General features: G+C 50.7%; 1 protein-coding gene across 1 annotated transcript in view; it reads right to left on the bottom strand.

Annotated features, from left to right (window-relative positions):
• Positions 1–23,552, bottom strand: part of LOC133357879 (F-actin-uncapping protein LRRC16A-like) — a 67,778-nt gene that overhangs the window by 38,101 nt on the left and 6,125 nt on the right. The window contains exons 2-9 of the mRNA XM_061576031.1: positions 14,714–14,808; positions 11,227–11,277; positions 7,597–7,653; positions 5,838–5,959; positions 3,468–3,562; positions 2,097–2,167; positions 1,465–1,538; positions 326–401 (exon numbers count right to left, since the gene is read on the bottom strand). Of these exons, the coding sequence (XP_061432015.1) occupies positions 326–401; positions 1,465–1,538; positions 2,097–2,167; positions 3,468–3,562; positions 5,838–5,959; positions 7,597–7,653; positions 11,227–11,277; positions 14,714–14,808 (641 nt within the window). The remainder of the gene's footprint in view (positions 1–325; positions 402–1,464; positions 1,539–2,096; positions 2,168–3,467; positions 3,563–5,837; positions 5,960–7,596; positions 7,654–11,226; positions 11,278–14,713; positions 14,809–23,552) is intronic.

The raw sequence follows: 23,552 nt of genomic DNA on the forward strand, positions 1-23,552 counted from the left end.
GGTTAGCGCATTGCGCTATGAACCCGGCAACCCAAGTTTTATTCCCCGCCACGGCTGACATCACTGGCGAGTGGTGACATCTGAACCGGGCCTCTGGGCCTTCTCTACACCGACCCTACATTTGACCAGCGTGGTGAAGTATGGTCGCACAATGCCCATAAACCGACATGGCACCGAGACGCCTTCGCCCGGCAGCGGGCTGATAATGGGCCGGTGAAATCGAGGCACGCTGGGAGGACAGCTTCTCGAATCGCGACCACAACTCTCCGAGTCGAGAGCGCGGCGAACAAACCCGTCGCGCGTTTCAGCCCAAATCGTCACACACCAGCCGGACGTCCTTGCAGTGCAGCTTGGTGAACCAGGAGCTGAACTCGAGCGTCGCAACGATGGGGACCAGGTCCCTGGGTGCACGCGCACGCACACATACACGCACGTACACACGCACGCATACACGCACGTACACACGCACGCACACACGCACACATGCACGCACGCATAAACACACTCATACGCACACACACACACGCACACACGCACGCACACACGCACACACGCACACACACATACACACATACACACTCACGCATACACGTACGTACACACGCACACAAACACGCACGCATACACGCACGTACACACACACACATGCACGCACGCACACACGCACACACGCACACATGCACGCACGCATACACGCACGCATACACGCACACACGCATGCACGCACACACACGCACGCATACACGCACGCACACACGCACGCACGCACGCACACACGCACACACACACGCACACACGCACGCACACATACACACTCACGCATACACGCACGTACACACGCACACATGCACGCACGCATAAACGCACACACACGCACACACACACGCACACACGAGCGACATGTCAGGTCGGCACTCTCTCTGGTTCGGCGGCACTCTCTCATCACTCACGCGGGCTGCGCATGCGCAAGTGAAAGTGTGTCTGAACGTGTCTGCGCGTGTCTGCGTGTGTCTGCGCGTGTCGGAGCGTGTCGGAGCGTGTCTGCAAGTGTCTGAGCGTGTCTGCGCGTGTCTGCGTGTGTCTGCGCGTGTCGGAGCGTGTCGGAGCGTGTCGGAGCGTGTCTGCAAGTGTCTGAGCGTGTCTGCGCGTGTCTGCGCGTGTCTACGCGTGTCTGCGCGTGTCTGCAAGTGTCTGCAAGTGTCTGAGCGTGTCTGAGCATATCTGCGAGTGTCTGAGCGTGTCTGCGCGTGTCTGCGCGTGTCGGAGTGTGTCTGCGCGTGTCTGAGCATATCTGCGAGTGTCTGCGCGTGTCTGCGCGTGTCGGAGCGTGTCTGAGCGTGTCTGAGCATATCTGCGAGTGTCTGAGCGTGTCTGCGCGTGTCTGCAAGTGTCTGAGCGTGTCTGAGCATATCTGCAAGTGTCTGCGCGTGTCTGCGCGTGTCTGCGCGCGCAGTTGAGGTGCACCTGCCGTCCAGGTGGCTGAAGTCATTGAGGCTGAGCTCGCGTGAGTCGTGGGACAGGTAGATGGTGTCCACGTCCTGCAGACACACACACACACGCACACACACACACACGCACACACACACACGCACACACACACACACACGCGCACACACACACACGCACACACACGCACACGCACACACGCACACACACGCACAGTTCCCCCGTGAAGCCTTTAACAGGCTGTTGTGCCCAGTGCTGTTTGCGTGCACCGATTAAGGCCGGCACGGTGCACGAAGAGGTAGTGTGGCCAACACCATGCATGGCCGTCTTTGTCTTCTCCCCGCTAATGTTTGCACACTTCAGCAGCCATCGCATTCATTGAAGGTCGCTTGAAGGGATCTCACAAGTGAGTCTGTGGTGATATCCACTTGTGCAGGCTGCTCTGTAAGGGTTTCGCATAGCACTGCGAGTTACAAATGGATTCTTCATCTCACCAGATGACACATTCCTAGCACAATCTGGATAAAATTGAGGGCCAAAAAAAGTCCCAAAAAATATGAACAATAGAATGCAATGTATATATGTCGTGTTATATACAATGATTATGATGACGATGATGATGGCGCAGTGAAGTGAGTGAGGTAGCTCACCCACTGCACCTCTTCCCGGCAGGGCAGGCCCAGCTGATCGCAGACGCAAGCATACGTCTGTGAGAATCCTCCTACTCGCGCAGACGTCGCACACACACACACACAGCACAAACATCACACACACACACACGCAGCACAAACATCACACACACACACACGCAGCACAAACATCACACACACACACACGCAGCACAACGCACAGACATCACGCACACACACACGCAGCACAACGCACAAACATCACACACACACACACGCAGCACAACGCACAAACATCACACACACACACACGCACACACACACGCAGCACAACGCACAAACAACACGCACACACACACACGCACACACACACGTACACACACACGCACACACGCACACACACACGCAGCACAACGCACAAACATCACACACACACACACACGCAGCACAACGCACAAACATCACACACACACACACGCAGCACAACGCACAAACATCACACACACACACGCAGCACAACGCACAAACATCACACACACACACGCAGCACAACGCACAAACATCACACACACGCACACACGCAGCACGACGCACAGACATCACACACACACACGCAGCACAATGCACAAACATCACACACACACACGCAGCACAACGCACAGACATCACACACACACACACACGCAGCACAACGCACAAACATCACACACACACACGCAGCACAATGCACAAACATCACACACACACGCAGCACAACGCACAAACATCACACACACACGCAGCACAACGCACAAACATCACACACACACGCAGCACAACGCACAAACATCACACACACATACACGCAGCACAACGCACAGACATCACACACACACAATGGGGCATCACACACAGATGTCACACACACACACGCAGCACAACGCACAGACATCACACACGCACACATGGGGCACCACACACAGACATCGCACATACAGACGTCGCACACACACACACACACGCAGCACAATGCAGAGACATCACACACACACGCATGGGGCACCACATACAGATGTCACACGCACACACGCAGCACAACGCACAGACATCACACACACATGGGGCACCACACACAGACGTCGCACACACACACACGCGGCACAACACACAGACGTCACACACACAGGTGGCACAAAACACAAACGTCACACACACAGCACCACACCCGGACGTCACCGCGCGTAGACGTCACACATACACAGACAGCCGGCTGACGGCGGTCAACCGGCAACAGCTGCCGTACGGCACCCTCGAAGCCCCAACCGGGGCCACGACAGCTGTCGGCACCACGACCGCCCTCTGAACCCCCACCCCGCGGCGGACCGTGAGAAGCGCGGTGCGGAGCGCACGCACCACAAGGCCCCATATCCACAATGCTCTGCCGGGCCCAGGCTGTCTGCAAGGAGTTCGCCCGCTCGTGCATGTCCAGAGTCAGCCTCTTCAAGAAACTGGCGAACGCACACACGCACAAAGACAAAGAGCCCGTCGTATAGCCTTAACAGACTGTTGGGGCAAGTGCTGTCAGCGGGCTTGAGAATCGAGGTGGCTATCGCGCACTGTCCCGTTTACACGCGTGCCGCCACAGAGGCCGCGTTTGTCTGCCATGCGAGTGGGAAAGGGGTCATAGGTCAATCGCGCCATGTGCTCTTGCGACCCCGGTGTCACGCGCAGTGAAGTCTGTCTCAGCCTAGAGGCTCGCAAGGCAAGGGCATTGGCGGCGCAGTGGTAACCCTCGCGCCTTCATGGGACGAAAGGGTTCCTGGGTTCGACTCTCGATTCACGTGCCTATCGGCGTTTGTATGTTCTCACTCTGTTCCGTCTTCGTATGTTTTCCCGCACGGTGGCAAGATTTTAACGACCCCGTGGGGAGCGGTAGCGTAGCGGTTAGCGCACTGCGCTACGAACCCGGTTCACCCGAGTTCGATTCCTGCTCACGGCCAAGACCAGTGATGATGATATGAATGGGTCCTGGGCATCACCAAGGTCGACTCAGCCTCAAATTAGTACCTGATGCAGTTTGCTAAAACACCGCGACGAGCGAGGCAAAGGCGGCCGGGTGTGGTGGTGGCCACCCACCTCCTCGTGCGCCGTGCCGGCCTTCATAGGTGCTACTCGCTAACAGCACTTGCCCCAACAGTCTGTCAAGGCTATAGGGTGGATCTCTATCTTTGTGAGTAAGCGTGAGTGTGTGGAGTGTGTCTCCTCTACCCCTGTTCTACAGGGGTTTCCTCGCTTAGCTAAAATAAAGAAAAAAACAAGCAATGTAACTGGCATTGCCCCAAATTCCTGAAATGTTACTCAATTGGGATCGCGGTGAGCAGCATCGCAACGCTACTGCGAAGACCTGGCAGGACCCTCTTGAAAAAACGAGTCTTGAGACTCGGCAAGGCTCTCCTCGGTAAACAAGCGGAAGAATCAAATTGTAAACAACAACGGCAGCGAGGGTCACTGCTGCGATGTGGTCGTTGTGTTTGTTGTGGTTGTGTTTGTGTGTGTTGTGGTTGTGTTTGTGTGCGTTGTGGTTGTGTTTGTGTTGTGGTTGTGTTGTGGCTGTTGTGTTTGTGTTGTGGTTGTGTCTGTTGTGGCTCTGCGTTGTGGTTGTGTGTGTCGTGGTTTTTGTGTGTGTTGTGGTTGTTGACTTGTGGTTATGTTTGTTGTGGTTGTGTTTGTGTTGTGTTTGTTGTATGTGTCGCGGTTGTTGTGTTGGGTGAGGTTGTTGTAGACTCACGGGGGGCTGACCCCGGGCACTGCGGCGACCATGCTGTCGTTTTGTTTGTTGTGTTGTGGTTGTTGATTTGTGGTTATGTTTGTTGTGGTTGTGTTTGTGTTGTGTTTGTTGTATGTGTCGCGGTTGTTGTGTTGGGTGAGGTTATTGTGGACTCACGGGGGGCTGACCCCGGGCACTGCGGCCACCATGCTGTCGTTGTGTTTGTTGTGGTTGTGTTGTGGTTGTGTTTGTTGTGTTGACTGAGGTTGTTGCGGACTCACGGAGGGCTGACCCCGGGCACGGCGGCCACCATGCTGTCGTTGTGTTTGTTGTGGTTGTGTTTGTTGTGGTTGTGTTTGTTGTGGTTGTGTTTGTTGTGTTGTGTTTGTTGTGGTTGTGGTTGTTGTGTTTGTTGTGGTTGTGTTTGTTGTGGTTGTTGTGTTTGTGTTTGTTGTGGTTGTTGTGTTGGCTGAGGTTGTTGTGGACTCACGGAGGGCTGACCCCGGGAACTGCGGACACCATGCTGTCGTTGTGTTTGTTGTGGTTGTGTTTGTTGTGTTTGTTGTGGTTGTGTTGTGTTTGTTCTGGTTGTGGTTGTTGTGGTTGTGGTTGTTGTGTTGGCTGAGATCGTTGTGGACTCACAGAGGGCTGACCCCGGGCAGGGCGGCCACCATGCTGTCGTTGTGTTTGTTGTGGTTGTGTTGTGTTTGTTGTGGTTGTGGTTGTTGTGTTGGCTGAGGTTGTTGTGGAATCACGGAGGGCTGACCACGGGCACCGCGGCGACCATGCTGTCGTTGTGTTTGTTGTGTTTGTTGTGATTGTGGTTGTTGTGGTTGTGTTGTGGTTGTGGTTGTTGTGTTGGCTGAGATCGTTGTGGACTCACGGAGGGCTGACCCCGGGCACCGCGGCCACCATGCTGTCGTTGTGTTTGTTGTGGTTGTGTTGTGTTTGTTGTGGTTGTGTTGTGTTTGTTGTGGTTGTGGTTGTTGTGTTGGCTGAGGTTGTTGTAGACTCACGGAGGGCTGACCCCGGGCACTGCGGCCTGTGCGGCGACCATGATGTGCACCAGAACGACGTCGGCCTCCTCCGCAGAGCTCATCGCCATGGTGACGCCGACCCGCTCCGTCTCTAGCAGCAACTGCTCAACAACAACAACAACTGCTCAACAACATGATCAACAATAACATCATCAACAACTCAACAAAATGGCCCGTAACATCATCGTCAACATAAACAATAACATGAAATATAAACAATAACATAAACAACATAAACGATGACATCAAGAACATCAACAAAAGAAGACACAACGACATCAAAAACAACTCAATAACAACAGCATCCATGTAACAACGCCAAATAACACGACACAGACAAAACCACACCGATTAGAGGTTCACGACAGCAATTTTGTTATAAATCTACCACCGCGTAGCACCAACCACAATAAACGAAAGCGGATCTGCTCTTGAGTTACTTAAAACTATAAACTATCACAAATGATAGCTCAACGTAGTGGATTGTCATCACGTCGAAATTTACGAGCAGCCAAATAATCTAAACGTGCGTCAGCTATAAATGTGGAGGGAAAAACCGTAGAAAAATCCATACGACCACTGGGAGAGCATGCAAACTCCAAATATAGAGGGGACGCCAGGGTCGGAATCGAAGCCACGACCTCCTGCATACCAGGCGAGGTGGTTAACATCTCGCCACGTGCGGTAGCTGCAGTAAAACCCCTCGAGAGCCGGCGACAGAGAGCGCAAGGCAGAGGTCGCAACTGGGTACCCGATACCCGTACCCTACCCGATATCCGGCTACCCGTACCCGGCCGGGTACGGGTACGGGTACCCGTTTGCGACCCTGGTGTGGCCGGGTATGGGTAGGCCGTGAGTCACTAGTGAGTAACTGTTTGTCACTCATTTCCCAACGTCTTGTCTCTTCTCACAATTCAAGTTCCTAGAATCAACCCACCCGCGCCTGCAACATGGCTTCATCTCAGAGGTCGCAATCGGGTACCCGATACCCGTACTCTACCCGTACCCGGCCGGGTACGGGTAGGGTACGGGTACGGCCGGGTACGGGTACGGGTACCCGTTTGCGACCCTGGTGCGGCCAGGTACGGGTACGAGTAAGGAATCAAAACCCGTTTGCGACCTCTGGCGCAAGGTCACCGCTTAGCATGGCCCGTGGCAGACTCAACAGGTGGACCCACGCAACTTCATTCATTTAGACAATCAATCTCCAAACACTAGACAGCCCCAAGTCACCGTGTGGCAGACCGGCGCAATCGGTGAACCCGCTGTGGCACCCCGGGCATCAGAGGTCGCAAACGGGTTTTGATTCCTTACCCGTACCCGTACTCGGCCGCACCAGCGTCGCAAATGGGTACCCGTACCCGGCCAGGTACGGGTACCTGTTCCCTACCCGTACCCGTACCCTACCCGAAATGAGTGACAAACGGTTACTCACCAGTGACTCACGGCCAACCCGTACCCGTACCCGGCCGCACCAGGGTCGCAAAAGGGTACCCGTACCCGTACCCGGGCGGGTACGGGTAGCCAAGTATCGGGTAGGGTACGGGTATCGGGTACCCGGTTGCGACCTCTGCCGGGCATGCATGAGCGTGCCACGCGCTCTGCTAGTGGCAACTTTGAAACAACATAAATGATTTGAAAAATATATTTTATCCCTCCCAAATAATATTTTCACTGCCGCCCCCCCCATCCCCCCTACCGTCTTATGCTGCCCAGCCCCAGGAGCTGCCTCTCTCACCTTGTTGCCCTTGAGTGTGGCTGCCTGGATCTCCAAAAAGTGGAACGTGGACTCCACCTGAAAAGGAGCGCGAGGAACCGGCGTCACGGACGTACGAGACAGCGGCCGCCCTCGGCGGAGAGGCGGTTCCGTCCGGGCGGCCATCGCTGTGGCCAAATATTTGTCACCAGACGGACGATGCGTCCGTTCGTCCAATAGAATGAAACGAATTACAGTACTGTGCGTTTTTGTTTTACCAGGTAAGGCTCACTGAGCTATGTGGAACTCTTGTTCAGAAGCGAGCTGGCTGTCACGAATGAGAGCTCGAGGAAGTGGCTTACCATGTGGGAAATGTACAGCAGCCAAATACTCTAAGCGCACATTGATTCGAAATGTGGAGGGGAAAACCGGAGGACCCGCAGAAATCCACGCGATCACGGGGAGAGAAAGACGCAAATTCCAAATATACAACAGCAGGCATCGTCAGGGTCGGGATTGAACCCACGGTCTCCTGCATGCCAGGCGAGGGAGTGTACATCTCACCAGCGTGACGGGACACAGAACGAGGAACACAAGCATTAGATAACTATAAAAGGCAATGACATCTAAATTCAATCTAGATTTGAAGTTTTCGTGACTGCAGGGATCCATACTCTTTGGTTCTTTCGGTAAAGTCACGTAGGTATAAAACAAAATAAATTAATGACAGGGAATACCTACGTGGCTTTACCGAAAGAACCAAAGACATCTAAATTGTTTAGAAAAGTGAGCGGGGCTTGGGCAGGATACGTCAGAGATGATGCGCGATGGCCGAGAAGAATAAAAACGGAGTGGCAGCTAGGTAATGGAACTCATCCGAGAGGACATCGACTGGGGAGATGGAGTGACGAGACCAGCTCGTGTGGAGGTGCTGAGCGGACCGTTGCACTTAAGGATCGTGAGAGATGGGGGCGGCTTGAGGAGGCCTTCATCCAACAGGGGATGGATCATGGCTGCTGATGATGATGATATGCAAATGTTACTTTTATCGCTGGCCAGAGGTCGCAAACGGGTTTTGATTCCTTATCCGTACCCGTACCCGGCCGCACCAGGGTCGCAAATGGGTACCCGTACCCGTACCCGGCCGGGTACAGGTACCCGTTCCCTACCCGTACCCTACCCGTACCCTACCCGAAATGAGTGACAAACGGTTACTCACCAGTGACTCACGGCCTACCCGTACCCGTACCCGGCCGCACCAGGATCGCAAACGGGTAGCTGGGTATCGGGTAGGGTACGGGTATCGGGTACCCAGTTGCGACCTCTGTCGCTGGCCCAGCGGCAGTGGATTCACTACTTTATGCAGAAGTTAACGGTTTGAATCCAGCGGCTGCCCCGGGCCATTCATGCGGTGGTGCGGTGTTAACCGTCAACGACACTACGCGCCGTCCGCTTCACTCACAGTGGACTTCAAAGATCCCGTGACGTCATTCGCAAGAGCGAGCATAGTACGCCGGCGTCACGGTCCACGTTTGCCAGATTTGAAAGAAATTTCGTCGGGGATTATCTTGTCTTTTCTAGTATTGTATATAGCGCTCCTGTCAAAGCGCTTCACAAGAATTAGAAATGGTGCATTAGTATTGGCTGATGGGGTAAAGCGATGGGATTTGAGTGTTGGGGAAGGGAAGGGATGGCAAGGAAGGGTGATGACAGGGAAAAGGAGGGGCGAGGTTTGGAAGGGAAAGGGGGAGGATGGTCAAGGTTTTAAGGGCGAGGACAGAAAGTAGTAGAGGGATTACTCTTTGGTTCTTTCGGTAAAGTCAGGTATAAGGATAAAATAATAAATTAAATAATAGCATACGACGATTTATTATTTTATCCTTATACGTGACTTTACCGAAAGAACCAAAGAGTAATTCCTGCAGTCACGAAAGCTCCAAATTTAAGATAGTGGAGGGATACGCTTTTGAAAAAAGATGAGTCTTATGGGATGAATGAAAAATGTTTTAGTGAAGTGGAAACATGGCTGAGCACAGGGAGGCGGGGGGGGGGCGTAGTGATGGACAACAGAGATTGTGAATGCAGGGGCCGAGATGGGACATTATAAGGAATAAGAGAAGCGAGATTTGGATTATACACACAGCAGTAACATCGCCCACCCCCCCCCCAAATCCCCCACTGCAAAAAAAAAAAATTGGCAGGACCCTCTTGTAAAGGAGTCATGAGACTCGGCGAGGCTTCCCTGGGTAAATGAGCGATCGTGATGACGCCAACGGGCCGAACAAACGAGACGGTGAAAACAAAAGGCAACGAGAATGTGACTTTTCGATTTAAAGCTTTCGTGACTGCAGGGATTCATCTTCTTGGTTCTTTCGGTAAAGTCACGTAGAAGGGAAATAATAAAATAATAAAAATAAAACATTATAAAATACAATTCTCACGACGTTTCGGCCACAACGCAAGCAGCCGTCCTCAGGTGAAGAACAGGTCTGTCGGAAAGACAGCGTCTGAATGGGCACCACCAGGCTTGGCAGCGTATATTTAAGATGGGTTGGAGGGTGGAAGGGGCGCCTTGACAAAGTAATTTGCATATTCCGCTGTCTTTCCGACAGACCTGTTCTTCACCTGAGGACTGCTGCTTGCGTTGTGGCCGAAACGTCGTGAGAATTATTTAATGTTTTATTTTTATTCTTTTATTATTTCCCTTCTACGTGACTTTACCGAAAGAACCAAGAAGGAGAATGTGACTCTCGGATCGATTTTCACACGCACTGAATCGCTGGCGGTTGGAGGGGAAGGGAGGTGAATAACTGCATCCCAAGTGAACGTCAAAACAATCGCTCGGGGTGGAACGACGGATGTGAATCATCGATGCACGTCGAAAGATAACCGTGAGCTAACCATACACGCACCGAATGGCGCTCGTTGGGGTCAACGGTTCACGTCACCTCGGCATCCACTCTGAAGTGCTACAATTCGCCGCGATGATAAACAACAAAAAGTGACACCATTGGAACCTCATTTGCCAGTAAAAATATGATAATTGTTTTTTTACCCTTCTATATGGCAACAAAACTGACACCTTTTTACAAGGAGTCATGTTTGCATAGACCAAAATATTGGCTGATGCAGTCATAATGCTGTCTCGGGTGTGGACCAATCAACTTCAAGGACAGTGCATACATTATCAGAGTTATGTTTTTTGTTTGCATTATGACTGCAGGTATTGTGGTCTATGCAAACATGACTCCTTGTAAAAAAGGTGTCAGTTTTGTTGCCAGATAGAAGGGTAGAAAACCAATTAACAAAAAGTGATTCCGAAATCCAATCGCAATTCAAAATTGTGACGTTTATCAAATCGCTGGAGTGGCGGTGGTGCGGGGGAGGGAGGGACGAGGGGACGGGGTCGTAGGAATCGGGAGTCGTTGATTTGCATCACGGTTACGTGCCCAAAAACGTTGCCGGCGGCCTCCAGACCGCCCCAACCAACGGAGGCAACGCCACAACGTTTTCGCTCGACATTCGGACAAAACCGAGCGATCATCGCCGAGGTGCGACCGATGCGAAGCGCACTTCGACGACGGACGGCCGACGACGACAACGTCAACGCTTTGCCGTTCGACGAAGGGGGGCACGCGGCAGAGGCAGAGGCGGCCAAGGCAGCGGTGGTACCTTGTTCGGGGTGCGAGTCGACAGCAGGAAGCCCCTCCACGCCGTCAGCACCTGCGGCGACACCACATTCACGTGACCAAACGCAGGGGGGTGCCTGGAGGAGCCGTATTTGGCAGCGCCGGTGTTTCAGGTGGCGGTGCGGTGGTGGCGTCGTGCGAAGAGGCCGCGGGTACGGGTGAGGGAGGGTGAGGGGGGGTAATCGTGGCCTACACCTGGCAGTGTGGCGCTGGCCCCTGGGCTCACCACAGCTTCCCCCCCCACCGCATGCCGGCACACATCCGCCCAGCCGCGCCATCTACCCCCCCACCACCACGAACGGCTCCGCAGAGCCGAGCTCCTAGGTTCCTCCCGCATCAAACGTGCGGCACCGCAGTGGTAACGCTCGTGACATGCTAGGTGTGCAACGTTGCTGACGGACTGTGTGCTGTCTTGTTGTGGTCTGGGTCTGTTTTTGTTTTCGCTTTGCTGCCTTGCCCCAAGATTGCAATTTGGTTTTGAGAAATCTGGAGGAATTGATGTACTTACGCAATTTGTACTTGCGAACTTTGTTTAATTTTATTGAGTGACTAGCTTGGCTTTCCTTTGCTTTCCACTCACGCAATTGTTTTCGCTTGGTTTGTTGTAACTTTCTGACCTGCCCCGACTGGATATCGCTGATAAAGAGCTTTACAGTTCTTCTTGGTTCTTTCGGTAAAGTCACGCAGAAGGGAAATAATAAAATAACAAAAATAAAACGTAATAAAATACAATGTTTTCTTTTTATTATTTTATTACTTCCCTTCTACGTGACTTTACCGAAAGAACCAAGAAGATGAATCCCTGCAGTCACGAAAGCTTTAAATCGAAATTTAAAAGCTTTACAGTTCATCGGATTCTTCCAGCCTAAATGAATATTCAGATTCTGATGTCTCGCTCCCTGTGATCACGTATTTATTTCTTCTCCGGGCCCTCCGGTTTTGTCCTCCACATTTCGAAACACGCGTTTAGACTATTTAGATTGTTTGGCTGTGACACATTTCCACATGATAAGCCACTTCGTTGGGCTATCCTCTGTGGCCAGGTCGCTTCTGAATAATAAGCTAATAGCTCAGCGAGCTTAACCTGGTCAAATAAAATAAAAATGTGTGAATTGCTGACCTTTCTTTTCACTCCTATTGTGTTGTTGTATTTTTTGTTGCTGTAACTTTCTGACCCGCCCCCACTTAGTCATATAGTCACTTTAAGAAGTTTTCTTGTTCATGTTTTTTGTTTGTTTGTTGCGGTTGCACCCGATTCAAGAGCCGAATGGCTCACAGGGCTATACCTAATAAATCAACTTGAACTTGAACTACTGGATATTTGTGAAAAAGAGCTTTACAGTTCATCGGATTCTTCCAGTCTAAATTAAGATTCCGATTCTATTTCGTCTGCCTATGACTTTTAATCCCTCTCGATATCTCTCATCTCCCTTAGACTCCCCCTCCGTCTCTAGCCGTGAGCACCCACACTCCACCCTGTGTGGTCAGGTGATTTGTGGCGTGAATCCCGTAAATAACAGCCACCGTTTCACGCAACGCAGCAACCCTTATCCTTACAGCCTTTAACCAGGCCCACAGCAAACCTTATCCTTACAGCCTTTAACCAGGCTCACAGCAACCCTTATCCTTACAGCCTTCAACCAGGCCCACAGCAACCCTTATCCTTACAGCCTTTAACCAGGCCCACAGCTACCCTTATCCTTACAGCCTTTAACCAGGCTCACAGCAACCATTATCCTTATAGCCTGTAACCAGGCCAACAGCAACCATTATCCTTATAGCCTGTAACCAGGCTCACAGCAACCCTTATCCTTACAGCCTTTAACCAGGCTCACAGCAACCATTATCCTTACAGCCTTTAACCAGGCCCACAGCAACCCTTATCCTTACAGCCTTTAACCAGGCCCACAGCAACCCTTATCCTTACAGCCTTTAACCAGGCTCACAGCAATCATCATCCTTATAGCCTGTAACCAGGCCAACAGCAACCATTATCCTTATAGCCTATAACCAGGCTCACAGCAACCCTTATCCTTACAGCCTTTAACCAGGCTCACAGCAACCATTATCCTTACAGCCTTTAACCAGGCCCACAGCAACCCTTATCCTTACAGCCTTTAACCAGGCTCACAGCAACCCTTATCCTTACAGCCTTTAACCAGGCCCACAGCTACCCTTATCCTTACAGCCTTTAACCAGGCCCACAGCAACCCTTATCCTTACAGCCTTTAACCAGGCCCACAGCAACCCTTATCCTTACAGCCTTTAACCAGGCCCACAGCTACCCTTATCCTTACAGCCTTTAACCAGGCTCACAGCAACCATTATCCTAACAGCCTTTAACCAGGCCCACAGCAACAGATACCATGTACGCATGCTACGATCACCATTGATCCCCTATAGGCCGTTATATGGTCTATGATCCAGGACTCATCAAATCACTGCAGTGGCTCGCTTGCCAGCGATCAGTCGCCTCCTAATCGCTCTTCTATAGCTAACACCACGGTCACTGTTCTCACAAACTTCACTCATTGATTTCCCCACCCATGTTGAGGACTCGGTCTACTGGTTTGTCTCCATCCGCACCGCTAACACTGCAGGTTGCAAGAACGCACTCAGCCACTCACGTATTCACTCACTGAGGAACTCATCCACCCACTCGCCTAATGACTCACTCACTCATTCACTCACTCACCCATTCACTCACTCACTCAGCCACCCGCTCACCAAACTGCAGGTCACCTCACTTCTTGTTCTGCTTCCTCCCTCGCACTGCTCCACTTTGGAATTCCCTCTCCAATCCGCGTCTCTCTTGTTCCCAAGCTCTCGTAATAACCTTGCTAACTTGTTTTTCTATCTACGAGACTTTACCGAAAGACCCAAAGAGTTTGAAGAAATGTGTTACACACTCTATCTTGTACAACTTTTGTGGTGCAGTGAACGCTCGATGTTTTGGACCTGTTTCAAGACAATCGACACCAATTGCTGACCCCATGTCCGTACTGGACATCTGTGAAAAAGAGCTTCATGGCCCATCAGATTCCTCCTGCAGTCTCAATAAAAACTCTGATTCTAATATTGACTCAAGAGTAACCACGGCAACTCGGTGCAGCAATGGCCGCAGGGCGACTCGGAGTTGCGGCTTAGCCAATCAAAACAGTTTGATGAAGGGTGCGCTTCGTGACCCACGTTTGGTCTACAGACCACATAACCTCGAGGGCAGTCACATGACCCCTGCCTGTGATCCGATTGGAATTCGCCATCCCAGTTGCCCACCAGATTTGCCCACATTTTGTCCAAATTATTTTTTTTCTACGAGAGAAAAAAAATGGGGCTGACAACCATTGCCGCTCGGTAACGGTTGCTAGAACACGGCCACCCCGGTGCGTCACAGTCTGATCGGGGCTCCAATGGCCGGAGCTTTGACGACTGCGATGCCTCGACTCCATGGCACTGCCCCCGGCCCTCACCAGGAGTCGCTCGGCCGCCGATCCCTTGGTGTCGAGGCGCACGGTCGTGTGGAAACGCGGGGCCCCGTGACGGCGCAGTAGGCTTCGCCAGCTGCCTGTCCACGGCAACACGCACAGCAGCAACAACAACGTCAACAGTTTGTCTCGGCAACTGCCAACAGCGTCAACAAATTAAGGTTTACACTCATCACACACAAAGTGCTTGCCGCAAATGAACCACGATACTTTGCTGATCTGGTTAGGGAGCGTAAACCATCACGCCAACTCCGGTGATCCTCCCAGCAGCAGCAGCAGCAGCAGCTTTTGGCTAATCATCAAACAAAGACGGTTACTGCATCGCGCGCATTCAGATGCGCTTCTGCGGCCGTCTGGAACGCTCTTCCTTCCGATATTAGGAAGCCACTGGAGCCTTGCACTTTTACATCATCTGGATTGAAAACTCATTTCTTTAGAACTGGTGTTTGTGTTTTGTTTGTTGTCCTTCCCTTGCACCTCCGATTAGCACGGTTGGCTAATATGTCTCAACAACTGTCCACAGGATCAACAACTTGTCTCAACAATAACTCTAACAAAACATCATCAACAAAGAAAAAACCTAAGAGTATGAATCCTTGCAGTCACGAAAGCTTCAAATCTAGAATCATCAACAACTCCAAACATTTTTTTTTAAGAACTATGTAGCTCAGTAGGCCTTACCTGGTAAAATAAACAAAAACATTGTTTAGTTCAAATAGTTTAAATAAATAACAAAAATACTTCATCACTCATTTAGTGAAATCTATTTTTTGAGTTCTCCTAACTCATTTTCGGTACCCCTCGCGGCTTTCCGCCCTCGTCGCCCACCACTAACGCCTGGCCCCGTGCCGCAGCACGCGTTTACTCATTATCCGGCAGAGGTCACAACCGGGTACCCGATACCCGTACCCTACCCGATACCCGGCTACCCGTACCCGGCCGGGCACGGGTACCCGTTTGCGACCCTGGTGCGGCCGGGTACGGGTACGGGTAAGGAATCAAAACCCGTTTGCGACCTCTGTTAACCGGTGTGTGAAAAAAGTGCAACGACTCAATTTGTAATGGAACGGAGCAGACAGATAAATGCGGAAATGGTGGATCGTGACGAATGGCGTTTTGAGAAGTCCTGCTCTAACTTGACATTTTGAAATCTCCCACTGAGACCTTTCAAGACAAATTCGTCGCCATGACACCATGTCTCTGATGGGCATTGAGTTCCTGCTTCTGCTGTGCTTACTCCGGCTGCTGCTGCTGCTGTTCCTCCTCGTGTTGCTGTTAATTCTGCTGTTACTCCTGCTATTGCTTTTACTCCTGCTGCTGCTGCTTGTGTCACTACTGCTGCTACTAATGCTTTTGCTGCTACAGGGTGGGGGCTGCTCTTGCTCCTGTTGTTGCTCCTGTTGCTGCTCCAGTTGCCGCAGGGCTCAGGGCTGCGGTCCTCATTTGAGTAATGCGGTCACGGGCAGTGGATCCGAATCAGCTCATCGCCCTGGGAACGTAAATCAGATCCCACATCTCCGCTACGGCCGCCGCCACAGTTGCACGCATCGCCGCTTGCTGGTTTCAGCAGCTCCAACGTCGGTGATTACAAGTCCCCGATGGCACAAAACCGAGTGAGCAAGAGTGCAGGAAAACGTGGCATTTCCACTGCCAGCACGTTCATCACAAGTCCTCATTCTGTCGCCGTCACTTCTCATTGTCGTTTTGCACGTCAGCAAAATGAAATGCGGAGCCACAAGCTGTAACCTCGTATTTTTAAATCCTTTATATTAAGTTCACTTGCTTGCTTGCTTGCGCGCTTACGACCGTGCAAATCTTTCGGTCGTTTTTTAACCCACTTCCCGTGATCCAATCGAGCTGACATTTTGCACACAGACTCGTTGTGCGTGAAAATTTATTTTCGTGAAAAAAAATTCCAAAATTTTCCACTTCTTAGGAAATTTTTTTTTTCATATTTAATTTAAAATACCAATGTGATAAAAATGAAACTTTTACTCAAGAAAAATAGAAATGAATAATAAGATAAAACCGATGTCACGCATATAAAGGATTTATAGATGAAAAACTTTGTTTTTACGGGTACATTTTTTGGATGCTTCGCAGGCCACTTTGCAGCATCAGAGGCACGTGACGACAATGACTTTCTCAAACGGTGGGTGACTCATGTCTGTCTCATGGGGGAAGTGTGTCCCCATGACTCACAGTGTGGCCGTGTGTCACCGTGTCCATGTGTATCACCGTATCCCCTTCTCTCTCAATATCCCCATGTCTCTCCACGTCACTGTGTCTCGCTGTGTCTTCATTTGTCCCCCGGGTCTTGCCATGTCCACACGTCTGGCTGTGTTTTTCTGCATCGCAGCTCCTTGCTGTGTCTCGCTGTGTCCCTCTGCACCTCTCGCTGTCCCCGTTTCTCGCCGCGGTTCCCCATGCCGTGTGTCTCGCTGTGCCGCCGCCGTGGTGGTGGAGCAAGTGAGACGTGGCGATGAGGAGGCTGTTTGCCCCACCACCACCACATCAGTTTCGATTCCACAAACTCAGCTGCGACTGCATCTCACAGATAGCGCTGTGCAGCCGCCTCCACCTTCTCCGTGCCGGCCGGGACACTCCAGCCAGTCCCAACCATGGGCCGAGCAGAGCGGGGAAACCACCACCGCCACCGCCACGCATCGCTGGAACTGCATGAACGTCGGTACTGCCGGGTTCGTCGGCGGGCAGGCTGAGAGGGTGGCCTCCTGGGCGTGTGCCACTTCCCTCAAGGGTGCTGTGGCAACCACTTCCTGCGCGGTGTCGACGCCTCCTGTCAGCTGCACTCGAGATTTCCGCGCCTTCGAGGGCTGCCGTCTGAACCGCCGCTGCAACAACCAAAAGCTTTCTATGGAAGGCCTCAGGTCAACAATGGCTCGACGAGAGGTCACTCATTCTCCTCTGCTGCCCCCCCCCCCCCCCCATAATCTGAAACTATCTTCCCCACAGCCTGCCGTGCCATCAATTCTTGAAACCAGGGTCAACCCCTTTTCCTGTGTTCCTGCCGATGACCGATAGCCCTCTGTAGAGCATTCTGCAATGCGGTCCAGTCTAGATTGTATATAAAACACAAACCGTGCTGCATTATGCATTTTGAGTTCGGCCGAGGCAGTCTAAAGCCGACAACCACGTTACTGTAAATACATCCATTTTCGATGTAAAGCTTTCGTGACTGCAGGGATTCATCTTCTTGGTTCTTTCAGTAAAGTCACGTAGGATGGAAATAATAAAATTATAAAAATAAAACATAATAAAATAATTCTCACGACGTTTCGGCCACAACGCAAGCAGCCGTCCTCTGTCTTCTCGACAGACCTGTTCGTCACCTGAGGACGGCTGCTTGCGTTGTGGCCGAAACGTCGTGAGAATTATTTTATTATGTTTTATTTTTATTATTTTATTATTTCCATCCTACGTGACTTTACCGAAAGAACCAAGAAGATGAATCCGTTTTCTTCAAATATTCCAAGATAAGCAGGTTTGCGTCTGGTTAGCACTTAGATGGATGACCACCACGGCTTGCCAGGTGTTGTGGGGCCGCGAGGTGTGGCCAGGAGATAGCAGTGCCGAGTGCCGCTCACTCGCATTCAGCGCGGTGCTGGATTTCCTCCGGGCTCTCTGGTTTCCTCCGACAAAAAAAGCCAAAAGCTTACAAATGAAATCGATCAAACGTCCAAATGCAGCAGCACCCTCCTGCCAAAGAATCCTGAGACCAAGCGAGGCCTTTCTGGGTAAATATTCACGGAACTGGTTGCTTGGGGTCCCGTGGCATCCTCTGATCGAGAACAACGCCACCAGGCCCCTCAATCGCACCCTCAAGTGACACCACATTTTCCCAGTCTTCAGATCCCTCCATTGTCTTTGGCATACTTCACAGATCCATCCCTGCCTACCTCTCCCCTCCTCCACTCGCTCGACTCCTTCCCACGTCTTATCGTATTTCAATTTATATGGCGCCTTGAGCAAGGCGCTGAACAAGAAAATTGGTATTTGTACAGCAGAATAGTGCGTGAAATAAACAATGATGAGAGTGACAATAGGTCGTTTAATGATGATGAGTGAGTGCGATGAATTGGTAGGGAGGTTGGGAAGAGGGATGGTATTCATGATGGGGAAGAAGAGGGAAGGAAAGTTTGGGTAAGCGAGGGAAGGTGAGTTTGTCGAGAAGAACAAAAAATAAGACAGTGAGGCTGATTCATCTTCTTGGTTCTTTCGGTAAAGTCACGTAGAATGGAAATAATAAAATAATAAAAATAAAACATAATAAAATAATTCTCACAACGTAGTACCATAAATATGTTAAATTCCTCTTGATATGCAAATTATTCTGTCAAGGCGCCCTTCCCCCCTCCATCCCAGCTTAAATAGTCACTCCAAGCCTGGGGTGTGTCATTCAGACTCTGTCTTCTCAACAGACCTGTTCTCCACCTGAGGACGGCTGCTTGCGTTGTGGCCGAAACGTCGTGAGAATTATTTTATTATGTTTTATTTTTATTTATTTTATTATTTCCATTCTACGTGACTTTACCGAAAGAACCAAAAAGATGATGTTTTGTTAGAGTTGTTGTTGAGACAAGTTGTTGATCCTGTTAACAGTTGTTGAGACATATTAGCCAACCATTATAAAATATTTCTCACGACGTTTCGGCCACAACGCAAGCAGCCGTCCTCAGGTGGAGAACAGGTCTGTCGAGTCTATTTTATTATTTCCATTCTACGTGACTTTACCGAAAGAACCAAGAAGATGAATCCCTGCAGTCACGAAAGCTTTAAATCGAAAAGTGAGGCTGATTGTTTGACGTGTCGGGGCAGTCGGTTCCGGTATAAGTGGGCCAGAAGCAAGGAGGAACGGAATCAAGGACAGTGCGTACATTATCAGAGTTATGTTTTTTGTTTGCATTATCGCTGCAGGTATTGTGGTCTATGCAAACATGACTCCTTGTAAAAAGGTGTCAGTTTTGTTGCCAGAGAGAAGGGAAAAAAACAATTATCATATTTTTTACTGGCAAATGAGGTTCCAATGGTGTAAATGCTTACCCCGAGCTCTCATACTCTGATGGTGCATTGTCTTTGAGTTGTGCGCCTTTTGGCGTCATCTGGTCCAACACCATGTGAGACTAGGCTCTAAGGAAAGCTGTCTCGGGTGTGGACCAATCAACTTCAAGGACAGTGAATATATTATCAGAGTTATGTTTTTTGTTTGCATTATGGCTGCAGGTATTGTGGTCTATGCAAACATGACTCCTTGTAAAAAGGTGTCAGTTTTGTTGCCAGATAGAAGGGTAAAAAAACAATTATCATATTTTTTACTGGCAAATGAGGTTCCAATGGTGAGGAACGGAATCGTCGGAGGAACAGACAGAGACAGCTAGGATTCCACTCTGCCCCAGCAATCAAGGCCTGTATCACACTGAACCGTACTCAATGCAATGCAACTGCCATTGGACCAACACCGCAGCTGTGTTCATAGGTGGTCGATGAATGGCATGCAATCCCCGCTCTCTCTTTTCGCCTTGTGCAAACACGCACCGTCCTGCACTCTATAGTTTTCACTCGATCTTCTTCTTTCTTCGCATGGATATTAATTGAGTAGCCACTGTAAACTGATGTTTACATTTTTTATCCATATATCGATTTAAAGCTTTCGTGACTGCAGGGATTCATCTTCGTGGTTCTTTCGGTAAAGTCAGAGGACAGCGAGCATGAATTACTCATGTCCTGGGAGTTCACACGCATAGGCTCACACAGGAGACCCACAGATTTATCCTGGAGACCCAAAGATTCACAAACACATAGGCTCACACTGAAACCCACAGACCCCACAGAGACCCATAGACTCACACAGAAACCCATTGATTCACACAGAGACCCAAAGATTCACAGACGCATAGAGTCACACTGAAGCCCACAGACCCCACAGAGACCCATAGACTCACACAGAAACCCATTGATTCACACAGAGACCCAAAGATTCACAGACGCATAGGGTCACACTGAAGTCCACAGACCCCACAGAGACCCATAGACTCACACAGAAACCCATTGATTCACACAGAGACCCAAAGATTCACAGACGCATCGGCTCACACTGAGGCCCACAAAATCACACAGAGATCCATAGACCTACACAGACCCGTCAGTTCACCGAAACACACAGCCTCACGCAGACCCATAGATTTAAACAGAGACCCACAGGGTTACACAGAGACCCATACACCCACAATGTGTTCCACTCTTTGTTGAGGTGCGCCACATTTGCATTTGGGGAATTATTTTATTTTCCATTTGTGGAAAGGTGGTTGCACCAGCTATGGCCAGTTCGGCTAGGATGTAAGGTAGCCGATTGCTTGCGGGGAGAGTGGCAGTGAGAGCTTCCAAATGGCTGGTCGGTGGTGGTTGTGAGATCGACAATGAGCAGCTTATTCGGGATGAATCATAATATTTTAGACTGGAGGAATCCGACGAGGTAAGAAGGTCTTTTTCACAGATGTCCAGTAGAGGCAGGTGAGCAAGTACTGGTAGTAACCTCCTGGTTACACCAGCCCACAGGGGATTATTGTGCCCGTCCGTCCATCCAAAAATGGGAGGGGTGGGGCTGGGTGGAGAGGGGAGGGTGGGGAGGGGCTGGGTGGGGAGAGTGGGGAGGGGCTGGGTGGGGAGGGTGGGGAGGGTGGGGCTGGGTGCGGGTGGGAGGAGTGGAGCTGTGTGGGGAGGGGCTGGTCACCCCGTGGTGCCCTTATAAAACTCAAGTTTAACATACTCACGCCGGCTTGTGCCCGCCCTCACAGCACGGCCATATTTGCGGAATACACCACGCCGCCGTTGACCCTGGCCATTGACCGAGCAACCCAACGTTCCTACCAGCTCCCTCCGCAGGAATGTGTTTAGGTGATGTTTGTGTTCTCCCAATTGTTCTTCAACCAGTCTTCGACTCACTTATTGTCTACAGCTCGCAGGTGGCAGTGAGGCGGTGCTAACCGAGCTGTTATTTTCTCTCCGTGAAACGGTGTTCGCCCGCTCTCCAGATCAGACCACGCGCTCTCATGAACAACAAACTTGCATCGCGGTGCATTGCTTGGAAAGTCAAACAAAAAATAAGCCATCAGTGGTACGTCGGAGGCTTTCATCCGGTAGTGAATCAATCGTGGCTGATGATGATTAAGATGACGGTCATCCTGACTCCTCGCCCAGTGGGCTGCTCCTGATGATGATGGTGACAGCATAGGAAGGTACCGTCACAGCCACGATATTAATCAAAAGTATGCGGCCCTTGCCCCACCACCTTCTCCAACCATTATATAAACGGAGTGGTAGCTTCTGCAATCTCTCATTTACTTGATACAGCTGTCGTGGCTGTGACGGTTCCACCTGAAGACGGAAGCTTGTGTTGCCTCCGAAACGTCGTGATTTTATTTTATTTTACTTTTTAATGTTTTTACCTACGTGACTTTACCGAAAAAACCTATAAATATGAATCATTGCAGTCACGAAAGCTTCAAATTTAGAAGCATAGGAAGGCCCTCATCCAGATTTAGCAAGGCGGTGGTGGCTATGCATGCCCGTAATCCAGCACTATGGAGGCGAGAGTTAGTGGATCACCGCACAAAGTTAGTGAAACTCCCTTCTCGGGGACGTCTCTGGGCTCGTTAGGCGGTACAGCAAAAATGTGAACTCTGTCTGTGTGGAATCGAGTGTTTCCCCCTCGCACATGGGAGTTAATTATTGTTGTTTCAAGTTCATCATTAGCCAATCGTTTTAATATTTACGTTCTGTATTATGATCATTATTATTTTGTACGTGTATTGTGAAAAGTGATATAAACGTATTATATTTTGAGGTTAGGAGCTGAAAAGACTGTGCGAAACACATCTCTCATTTGTAGTATTACGTTCAAGGGAAAAGCCGTTCCGATTTACAAAAATTTTGTTTTTATGTGTGTTTATTAAAATATGGCAACCCTTTTGTAAATTGAGGGATACCGGTCACAGGAGTAAACTTTCGACGTAGCCTGACGTCGCAAGTTTACCGGGGCGGCCCCTGCTACGAGCCATCTGGTGCAGGGATCGAACCCAGACCTACAGCTCAGAGTGCCAGCACCCATAGCCCTACACTGACACAGCATTCACCACCTCTCACCAGCTCACCAGAGTCAAAATGCCTCACCACAAAAACACCCCAACCAGTTCAGAATCAGAATATTTTTTCTGAAAATTTATTTATACTGGCAGAATCCGATAAACTATGAAGCTCTTTTCACATCCCTTCACCAGCTCACCCATCCTCACCACACACACTCACCATGATGCTACTCACCCATCCTCACCACACACACTCACCACAGAGCTCCTCACCCATCCTCACCACACACACTCACCATGATGCTACTCACCCATCCTCACCACACACACTCACCACAGAGCTCCTCACCCATCCTCACCACACACACTCACCACGGAGCCCCTCACCCATCCTCACCACACACACTCACCACAGAGCTCCTCACCCATCCTCACCACACACACTCACCACAGAGCTCCTCACCCATCCTCACCACACACACTCACCATAGAGCCCCTCACTCACCCTCACCACACACACTCCACACAGAGCTCCTCAACCATCCTCACCACACACACTCACCACAGAGATCCTCACCCATCCTCACCACACACACTCACCACAGAGCTCCTCACCCACCCTCACCACACACACTCACAACACAGCTCCTCACCCACCCTCACCACACACACTCACCACAGAGCTCCTCACCCATCCTCACCACACACACTCACCACAGAGC

This window comes from Lethenteron reissneri, chromosome 60 (genome assembly GCF_015708825.2).
Source record: "Lethenteron reissneri isolate LAM-NWPU_2019-01 chromosome 60, ASM1570882v1, whole genome shotgun sequence".
Lineage (NCBI taxonomy): Eukaryota > Metazoa > Chordata > Hyperoartia > Petromyzontiformes > Petromyzontidae > Lethenteron > Lethenteron reissneri.